The sequence below is a fragment of the Protobothrops mucrosquamatus genome, unplaced genomic scaffold, assembly GCF_001527695.2.
Source record: "Protobothrops mucrosquamatus isolate PMUCROS unplaced genomic scaffold, P.Mucros_1.0 scaffold3124, whole genome shotgun sequence".
NCBI lineage: Eukaryota > Metazoa > Chordata > Lepidosauria > Squamata > Viperidae > Protobothrops > Protobothrops mucrosquamatus.
Window position 1 is genome coordinate 66391 of NW_015389127.1, and position 11080 is coordinate 77470.

Sequence of the window (11080 nt, forward strand, 5' to 3'; positions counted from 1 at the left end):
AAAAAAAAAAGATTGCCATACAGGAAAGGCATCTTTAAAATTGACATTCCTTCCTGCTTTTATGGTTTCATCTGGAATTTCAGATCTTCAGGATTATCTGTGCAACTTCAAAAGAATTATAAATTTCCTTCCTTCCTTCCTTCCTTCCTTCCTTCCTTTCTCTTCCTTCCTTCCTTCCCTTTCCTTTCCTTCCTTGTTAAAAAAATGATTATCAACTGTTTTCTGGGCCCAGGGTTTCTCTACCCCCAACAAACTTTAAGATGTGTGGCTCTCAACTCCCATAATTCCCCAGGTCAGCATGCTAGGTCCCCATCCTGGCTGGGAAATTCCACACATCTTAAAGTTGCTGATGTGGAAAAACCCTGATATAATCCCATACTTGCAGAGCCTATTAGCATAATACATACAATGTCCTTATCTCATTCCAAGCAAAATTCAAGCGTCTTGTTGACAAGACAAAGACATCTATTGACATCAGATTTTTCACTCGATTTCTATCTCAGCCTTTCAGAGTGAGAGGAGGGAGAGTCTGGAGTCTTGTTCTCTCGGTCCTCTTTGCCACCGTCTATCTTATGAGGACACAAGAGCTCTTGTTCAAATGTCCCACACAACATCAACTTCTAACCTCCTCCCAAATAATGAGTGTAACAGTCAACTTTCTATGTTCGATAATTCCTCTCATTTTTTAAAGGTTTCATAGCATCCTAGCAACCTGGCCCAATGGCATCAACATTATCTGTTCAGTGTGCTACAGATAGAAATCACAGGAAAAATGTCACAAAACATCAACTCACCTGCTTGGACGGTGCAGAGTTGCGGGTGACCTCTTCGTAGGCTCCTACATCCTCCCAGGTGACAATGAAGGTTTGGTGTGGGACAAAGTTGGTGGCTGTGGGAAATCCAGCTTGGATAAACTGAGCAGCCTGTTCCAGGACTTCTCTGGAATCATCCAGCCGGTAATAGATTTTACCCCGTCCACGGCTGGTGTCAATGTCTGATAGAAATGGAGCAATGGCAGGGAAATCTGTAGGGAAATCATCATCCACATACTGGGTCTCTCTGGGGAAGTCCTGAGTTGAAATGATCCCATTGGTTCCAACCTGTCATGGCAGTCAATAAAAGTAGAGTGAGATAAATGACATCCACCTTTGAATGGTAAAGGAATGATTTGCTGCAACCATTGAAGAAAGCTATCACATGTTAAAAACTCTTCAGTACAATACTGCAGAAAGTGTATCCCTCAAGCGATTTCAAATCAAGCTGTGAACACAGTGATTATTCCAAGTCCTCCCAATTCTTCAATCCAGACCAAGGGTGGGCTTTCTCAGAACTTTAGCGGAAAGATGACTAATTGTGGCCAAACATCATGGTTGTAGATACAAGGGAGCATTAGGTTTGTTCTATATTTTTTCATTTCACATACTCCGGATGATACTCCGGATGATAACCTCCATTACTCCCAACCTGACCTAAGATCAAGAGTGAGGTTCAATGGATTATTGTCTCACTCCGGAAGATGTTACAAAATTTCTCACAAAACACAGCAGTAATCTGCAACATTTGTTTGTTTGTGTCCCACCTTTATTATTTTTATAAATAACTCAAGATGACAAACATATCTAATACTCCTTCCTCCTCCTATTTGCCCCATAACAACAACTCTGTGGGGTGAGTTGGGCTGGGAAAGCGTGATTGGCCCAAAGCCATTCAGCTGGCTTTCATGTCTAAGGTGAGACCAGAATTCACAGCCTTGTTGTCATTGGCCCAAGGTCACCCAACTGGCTTTCAGGCCTAAGGCAGGACTAGAACTCACAGTCTCCTTGTGATTGGCAAAAAGACTCATGCTTAAGGAGGGACTAGAACTCGCAGCTTCCTGCTTTCTAGCCTGAAGCTTTAACCACAACTTACCCAGCTCTTACCCGGAACAGCCTTAATATGAGAGTTGCCAAATAGGCAGAAGAGAAGCCTTTCATTTGCTGTTATAGCTAATACAATAAATAACTCTTTACAGCTAACTGTAACTATTGATGAAATTACTTCCGTGTGATGCTATGTGAAATAACGAGGTTGTGCTGATGGACCATTGTCCCACAGGGGCATTATCAGAAAGTCACTTTACCAATAAATAGCAATCATGAAAACCTGTACTTTGTGAATATATAAAAATAATTAAAGGGATCAATACATCTTTAATTGAAATCATCAAAACAATTAAAAAACGAAAATTAGAATATTTCGGACATGTGATGCGACTCCCAGAAAAATACTGGATACTCCATTTAATCCTCCAGGGAAAGATCGAAGGCAAATGAGGTCCAGGCAGAAGAAGAACATCGTGGCTTCAAAATCTAAGGGACTGGTTTGGACAAAACTCAGCAGCACTTTTTCGTGCGGCTGCTGATAAAAACAGGATCGCCAACATGATCACCAACGTCCGATAATGGATATGGCACAAGAAGAAGAAGAAATCTTAAACTGGGTTCCCCCAACATATTAGATTAAGCTAACATAAGTGCGATAATCTATGATTCAGTGTGGTGTAGGAATCAAGTGATTGTCTTGGTATATTGTGTGAACAGGGCCATTATTCAAGGCATCTCCAGTTTGTTTATGTATTTGTTAGGTAAATAATATACCTTTTGTCAGGAACTCAAGGCAGGGTATGTAGTACTCCCTCCTCTCATTTTTCCCACCTCCCAATGAGGCAGGTTAGGCTGAGGGAGAGTGACTGGCCCAGTCACCCACTGAGCTTCTGTGGCTAACCGAGGATTAGAACTTGGATTTCCCTGATGACAGCCCATTGCCTTAATGTAGTGTTTTTCAACCTCAGCAATTTAAGATGTGTGGAGTTCAACTCTCAGGATTCCCAAGCCAGCATCGCTAAAGCAAAAATGGTCATAAAATGGGGTGCGACGCAGTTAACAACTGACTTGCTTAATAATGAAAACTTTAGGCTCAATTGTGGTCATATGTCAAGGACTATCTGTATTTTTCACCTAACATGAAAGTTGAAGCAATGAGAAACAATGTATAACACAACTCAAGGTTAGAAAGGCTGTACAAAGTGCTGGTGTAAAAAGGAGCAAGAGAGATTCTACTAAAAATGGTTGTGGGAATTTAGCAAGGGGGTGCTTTGGGGCAGTCTATAATTCCTCCTTGGAATTCCTGGCTCAATTCTAGTCTGTAGATTTTTCTTTCCCTCCCATCTTTGGAGCTCTTTGCCATCAAAAGCTTAATACCTTATCTGACTTTAAGCCTGAAACACAACTCCTTGACTAGATGTTTCCTTCCCAATATACCACAAAAGGAAAGGTTGAGAACTTCAGAAATATAGTCATCCTATGTGGGGAAACTGGTTTTTAATGCCTTATATTAGAGCTGCATTCCTTGCCTGGGGTTTTTCAATTTACCAAGCAAGGAGCGAAAACTGTTACGTGCTAATAATCCACATCTCTGGTTGTGATAAAAGGCTGTTTTAAGGCTTTCCATTCCACAATCTATTGCCAGCTCTCGGGCATCTGAAACGAACCGTGAGACATCTGCCATCCTGTGGCAACGTGCGCCAAAATTCAAATTCCAGGGAGACTGGAAGGGGCGGCCCAGTGGCCAGGCTGCTAACTTTGGGAAACTCTAATTCGACAAGCACGTGGGCCTCCTGGAAAGAACTTGGCGAGCGTAAAGAAGAGCCATTGATGTCAGTTGACCGAGCATCAGACTGGAAAGAAATCTTCGAGCGAGACAGAGGCTGATTAAGTACCCAGGAAATTCTTGGGCTCATATAACTCAAGCTGAGCAGATGAAGCCTGCCTTAGTAGACCGCTGGGGCTGGCGCCCTGCGCTGCCTTGTCCGGACTGTTCTCCCTCACGCGCTCTTGCGTGGATCGCACAGTTGTTGAGGAAGGGGAGGGGGGCTGCTTTTTCTCCCCCCCAGCCCCGACCCTCCGACCCCCTCCGGGGCAAACGGGAAGAAGGGGCCAGAGATCGACTATGCCTGCGCACTTACGTAGAGCTGAGTGAAGTGGGTCTCGTAGAAAAGCAGCGGGCTGGGCAAGGGCACGGGCACCGAGGTCTCGTCGTCTCCTTCGGCCAGCTCCTGGTCCCCCCGGGACCCCCCAAAGAGGAAGAGCTGCGAACGGGGCAGGGCAGCCCCCCAGCCCAACAGCCGCAGCAAGAGCAGAGAGAGGAGCGGCCGTCTCCCGAGCATGCTTGTGCTTGGCCCTTGCGAAGGACTTGCTCCTCCCGGGCTGGCGTGGAGTGGGAACCACAAGTCCCAGCCCCGGGAGCCGCCCCCGCATCCCCACCCCTGAGTTCCCAGGGCTGGCCCTGGGCGGGGCCGGAGGCGTCCACCGCGGGTCTCCATTGGTTGCCCTCCGCCCGGGCGATGACCAATCCCTCCCAACCAGCAGCTCCCCGCGAACATCTGGATCTCGTTAACCGCTCCTCTGGCACGGCTACGCCTTCCGAGGGCCCTCTGGAGTCCCGGAGTTGGGCAACTGCTTCAAGGGGTCCCGTTCCACTGGCGCCTCCGAATTCCACTTCTCATTGGCTGGACTGCGTCGAGCCCCTTGTAAAAAAATAAGCAACCAGACCTGGGCTGCAAAAAAAAATCCGCGAGACGACTGGCTAGGTGGCAGGAAACGATTTTCTGCGCCACTTTGCTATGCCTAATGCTCAGCCGGATCTTGCAGACCGATATGGGTGAGCCGTGCAAAGGGTGATATTTCCATTTCTTATGAAAGAACATTGGTTCACTAAACAGTTTCAGATGTTAGTTTACTACATTTCTGGTAGTAAATGTAGTACACAATGATGTAGTAAACAATGCTAGTAAAGTTCCTTAATTGTCCAAACTGTCGATTACTATGGACAGTTTGGACAATTAAAGAACTTTACCAGCATTGTGAGACAGGTTTAAACTTCAGTGAAGGGTTAACAGCCATTACATGGCTATTGCTTAATCCCTATTCTGACAGTGAGCAGAATTAGCGCAAACATCCCCAGCCTGGCCTCTCCAAATAGGGTGGGCTACATTGTCTGTTCTTCTGCCACTGGCATAAAGCTGCAGAAAACTCTGAAGGCTACTCAAACATTTGTTCGTGGTAAATTCCTTTAAGCACAAATTAAAAACAAATATTTATAGCTGTCAAGAAATGGAAAAGCTCTCTGTACATCAAAAATTGTAGAAGAGGAAGGAACCCCCTTGGAGAGAGAAGGGATATTTAGCATCACACAGGATTCTGCCAAATATGGTATCTTGGATGTGTCATCGATGCTGGTTGGAGACTGTGGGAGTAGAATCCATTGCACATAGACAACCCAAGGCTGGGAAAAATTACATACGTCTAGATGTTACTTCTGATAGTGGATGTGTGGCTGAATTGACGTAGTGTACTATGTTGTGATTGATTTTTCACTCAGTGTAGTGTGTAAGCTCAGCCCTTGCATTGTTTAAAATAAACTATACTGTCCTTATAACAAAAAAAGTTATGTTATATAATATTTTAAAATAATCTATGATTATAACAAAAAGGTATGAAACCAATCTTTCTGTGTGTGTACATTTTTCTCCAGTCTGGTATCTCTAGATACATGTCTATGGAGATTCTCAGTCATCCAGGTCATAGTTATCCCAAAGATGCTTTTTCATGAGGCAACTGGACTTTGTTTTTCTTTGAAGACATTTTGCTTCTCATCCAAGAAACATCTTCAGCTCTGACTGGCTGGTGGGGAATAGAAGGATTTATACTTCTTTCAGACAGCTGGTCATTTGCATTCTTTCTGCAAATGACCAGCTGTCTGCAGGGAGTATAAATCTTTCCAGTTGCCTCGTGAAAAAGCATCTTTGGGATATCTCTAGATACGTTGCAATTCCGACTCCCAGTATTCTCAGCCTCTTAACTTTTATGTGAAACTGGTAATTGGTAACTGATAACCTTCTAATGATAATCTCAACAACCAGGTTTGAGAAGGCTGGCATGAAGAGGGGGGGAAAAACCAAAAACAAAATCTCACACTGTTCCCAAAATGTATGCCACCAATTCCTGGTGGTTTGCAAGAAAGCTAAGAATTAAATCCATGAAAAACAATGAAAATATACCCTCATCCCAAAATCCAGCATTCCATAAGCAACCACTCTTTTCAGAAGAACTCAGATCTACCTGCTCTCCTGAAGACTGTTAAGGAAAGTGCCATTTAAGTCTCTAGAAGCAGACTAGCTCATAGTATCAGGGCATAACTGGAAATAAAAGTATTGATAGAAGAGAATCTTTGTTGGTCAGGGCTGGATTGTGGAATCTGTGGTGCTCTCTGAGCTTAGTGGTTTTCTTGCAGACATTTCATTACCAAACTAGGTAACATCATCAGTGCTAGAAGGGAGTCGGGTTTGTTCTTATTTTTATACATATAAAAATGAGAGCAAACCCCACTCCCTTCTAGCGCTGATGGTATTACCTACTTTGATAATGAAGTATCTGCAAGAAAACCACCAAACTCATAGCACTAAGAACCCTACACAAAAAGCATTCTCATTCCCCACCCCCTATCAATCAAGATAAATGGATGGGGTGAATTGATTGAAGTAGGCAGTCCTACAGATACAGATAAAAGATATTGGTGTTTAGAGCTTGGTGTTGCCCAAGCATGCAATAGGATTCAAAATGCCGATGCTTTGTTCTTTACTATATGTTTTGGCTATTTTTAGTAAGGGAGGACATACTTGCCAGAATCTTCCCCCCCCCCCTTCAAAAACATTGAGATGCTCTTGCACAGATATTTTAATAGATATTCAGAACCTGTCCAAAACTTATTAGGGGGAGGGAGGAAAGGTTGAATTTTGCATTCAGGGAACTGAGTTTATAGCATATAAAATGGTAAGTAAATGAGTTCAGCCACAATGGGAATGAAAAAGTGAGAACTAGCATGTTGACTGCATCTCTACCCCTCCCCCTGGGAATAATTTGGGGAAGAGCATTTAGAGAAGTTGGGGAGAGGGCTCAGACTCTTTGTCTGAGTTATACCTTTGTCATAAGCAGTTAAGCTAATACTGCAGTTCTGTGCATGTTTAACCTATGGAAATCCTTAAGGTTCAATGGGGCTACTTGCCAGGTAAGTGCATATAGTTCTGAAGCTTAAGTGTTCTTCCTGGATCAGAATAAGAGTTTATTTAAACTCTTTTGGTATTAGTCATATCAGATTAGCTCTGTCTTTTTGACCAATGGATTCTAGAAAGCAGTTGCTTTTACTGTCACTTATTAATCAATCCTGTGCAAATCTACTCACAAGTAAATCTCATTGGGGTCACAGAGACTTACTTGCAGGTAAATGAGAACAACGTGGAAGGTTTTATGAGCTATAAAATACTCCTTAGGCCAATGACAGCTGACACCCCAAGGCTAATCCCAGCTGTCTCCTAGTGAAACAAAGAACACCCTTTTGTAATTATAAAAAAGGAACTCTTGTTCCATCATTTGATACCCATTTAAAATACCCCAGGGAGAAATGCAACATTTCCTGTTACTTCATTTTAGCAGAGCATTTAATTAATTCTTTTAGGGTGCAAAGGCCAGGGGCACAGGCAGGGAGAGCAGACATAGGCCTGCATTTACTAAAAAATAAATGAAGAAAATTTGAATTCATTATTAGAGTGAAGCATGGCATAAACTAGACGCAGTGTTTCTCAACCTTGACAATTTTAAGGCATGTGGACTTCAACTCCCAGAATTCCACAGCCAGCAATGCTGGCTGTGGAATTCTGGGAGTTGAAGTCCACATGCCTTAAAATTGTCAAGGTTGAGAAAGTTTCTCGGCCTCAGCAAATCCCAGAACTCCCCAGCTGGTCCATGGCCTGTGCCAGAGCTCTGATGAGAGATACTTTCCAGTCAGCAGAGATGCTTCCTTTTCCCTGATGAATAACATCCTACCTCCCCAACCCAAATAAAGTCAAATTGAGCTTGATTTCTATGACTATATATTTTTTTTAAAAAAAAATTGCTATGTTAAATTTTAGTGACCAAAATTTGGAGGGGGGATTATTGCAAGCCCAAAATTTGGAGGGGAGATTATTGCAAGCACTCTACATCTTCTAAGGACTCTGACTAATCCAGGCATACAGCAAAAAGACCAAATCTTCCCAGTTTGGTCAATCTTTGCAGGCTGAATGAGAGGATGTCACTGTATCCTTAGACCTGGGCAATGTCCCTGGCTAGTCCTAGGCAAAAAAGAATTGGTACGGTACTACCAAAGGCAGGGCCAGCATCAAAACTCAGCACCTTGGACAGCTGCTAGGGCCCCAACAGGATCTATTAAACCAGCGTTTCCCAACCTTGGCAACTTTAAGATGGGTGCACTTCAATTTCCAGAATTCTCCAGCAGCATGCTGGCTGAAGAATTCAGAGAGATGAAGTCCACCCATCTTAAAAATTACCTAGGCTAAGAAACACTGTATTAAACTGACAACTGCAGTAGTCAACTGGATCTTTGAGCCACCAATAGTATTCCAAGCCATTTTCTAGACCAGGGCTTTTCAACCTTTTCACCCATTGTACCACTTTTAGGATATGGCAACATCCGAGTACCACCAGTCGCCTAGCAAGGTGTCAAAAACTTGATGATCAAAAAAAAAAAAGGAAAAAAGTGATAAAGTACAGGTAGTCCTCGACTTATAACAGTTCGCTTAGTGACTGTTCGAAGTTACAATGGCACTGAAAAAAGTGCCCCCCAAGGCACAGCCGAGCAAGACACCTGCCTGCCCACCCGGTGGCGCTCTTCCTCCTGTCCAAGGTTTCCATTGTTGTGAGCATTTCTGTTGAGGATTGGCAGCGGATGTGGGGTGGGGGTGTTTGGTTTTTATTCCCCCTGTCTGCTGGGTGGTTGCAGCAGGTTTTGGTCACTTCACATGACCCTGGGACACTGTGACCATCATAAATATGAATCAGTTGCCAAGCATCTGAATGTAAATCACAAGACCCTGGAGATGCTGTAACATTCCAGCTGATCGGCGCTTCTTCTGGGCTCAGCAGAAGCGCCAGGATCAATGTTGCTTTCCGGCTGATTGGTGCCTCTTCAGGGCTCAGCAGAAGCACCAGGATCAGTGCCGAGCTCCAGCTGGAGCCTGGCGCTGATCCTGGCGCTTCCGCTGAGCCCTGACAGCCCCAAAGAAGCGCTGATCAGCTGGAAAGCAGCACTGATCCTGGCGCTTCCGCTGAGCCCTGACAGCCCTGCAGCTCCAGCTGTCTCTCGCTCAGGCTTGTGCAGTGCTATCACTGGTTCAGCTCATTCCCCTCCCCTGCTCCCACTTTTCTAGGATGGTCGCGTACCACCTGCCAGGTCCCAATGTACCACAGGTGGTACCCGTACCACTGGTTGAAAAGCCCTGTTCTAGACTATTATGCAATGTTGTGTTGCAAACAATGCAAAAATAGGGCTGGACTTTGGGACCATTTTCCAATGCCCAAGAGTTAAAAGAGTAGCATTGAGGAAAGCAATGACAAATAAACTCCACACCAGTACATTGACTGACATGACTTGTCCATTGAACTTAACCCTACTGACCAATACATTCTTATTTTAAAAAAAGCCACCAAACATACATTCAGGAAGTAGGTAGCCAAGTGCAATGGCTCATTTTTATTATTTTTTTAAATTTTCCATTTAAAATATGTCATTTTTTTTGGTGCTGACATGCTATTTATTCTCAAATCAGATACATACCATCCAAAACTTCACCTTTCTAGGTAAAACATTTATATCTGGTATATTCTCCAACTTTCCAATTACTCCATTTAGCTGCCATGGAACTTTAAATTGGGGGCTCATGTTTGGCCTCTTAGTGCAGAGGGGATAGGGCAGGGAGTTGGGGGACTACATCCCCGGCCAAAGAAATACCTTTGAATCACAGAAGCAATTCCACCTTTGCATCAGTAAAGAATAACTCATTGACAGTGAAAGGAAGGCAATACATTATGTTGGGGCACAATTCAACTGGTATCCCCAGTGTGATATTTCAGCAGGCCTTCAGGAATCTGTATAGTTTCAAAGAAGAAAGACCACTGAGGGGCTCTGAGCAGGTGTGTAGAACAACCATTCCTGACACAAAGAGCAGTGCAGAGTCAAAGGCAGCAGCATTGACGCTATTGTCTAGCTTCCTTGTCCAATTAATCTCTTAGCTTTCCAACCCAGGCACTGCAGCTGCTTGAATCTCCTGCAGTGCCAACAATCATCTGTTTATCTTTTCAAGGTCTCCATAATCCTTCAAGGAGAAGGATGTTCAGTTGTCCTTGAGCAAAATCTGCCTGTTTCATTCCAACTGCAACTTGAGGTATTTAAAATGGAGCAGTTTTTAAATATCCTACAAGAAGGTGTTAAGATCCACAGACTGTTTTGTGAGATCTGTTCATTTAAAGATCTGTAAGGTAAGGATGGGAAACAGATAAGCATCTTGGAAACAGGCAGGGGAATTTTTTTTTTTTAAAAAAAAATACCATTAAAAGATACCATTCCTGGAAAGAGGGAAGCTACTTTTTAAAAGCAGCTTCAGTTCTTTCTTCATGGTTTTTCCCTACCAAAAGTGCCCAAATATCACTCATAACATGGACATTCCAGTTCCTTCTGAACAGCCTGCCACAAAATGTCTGCCTTTGGGATTGATATGTTCCAATTGCCAAACTTCATTCCTCAACCTTTAGACTAATATATAAGATATTGCCATGTTTCCCCGAAAGTTAGATTTTAATCTTATATTATTTTTGCCTCCAAAAGAGGCATTAGGTCTTATTTTCAGGGGGTGTCTTATATTTTTCATGACACCTGCCTCATCTCGCGGCAATAGCACCAATAGCCCCATACAGCAGGAGTCTGCATGGCTGCCGGCCCACTTCTATGGCCGCTCACGGCAGGAGGCTGCATGGCACATCACACTGCTACTGCCACAAGACGAGGCAGGTGGGGGAGGGGTGGAGCTGGCCCATGTACCCCACATCCACTTACTTCAGGCACCCCCAGCCAGGCCATTCCTTGCTCAGCGACTTTCCCTTTCACTCCCCTCCCGAGCCGGAGTGTCATGCTATGGAGGATGGGTGGGGTA

General features: G+C 44.0%; 1 protein-coding gene across 1 annotated transcript in view; it reads right to left on the reverse strand.

The window, feature by feature from the left end:
• Positions 1-4204, reverse strand: part of NID2 (nidogen 2) — a gene marked incomplete at its 3' end in the record, with an annotated part of 70208 nt that extends 66004 nt beyond the window's left edge. Inside the window, exons 1-2 of the mRNA XM_015826419.1 lie at positions 4004-4204; positions 795-1100 (exon numbers count right to left, since the gene is read on the reverse strand). Of these exons, the coding sequence (XP_015681905.1) occupies positions 795-1100; positions 4004-4204 (507 nt within the window). The remainder of the gene's footprint in view (positions 1-794; positions 1101-4003) is intronic.
• Between the last annotated feature and the right edge of the window lie 6876 nt (positions 4205-11080).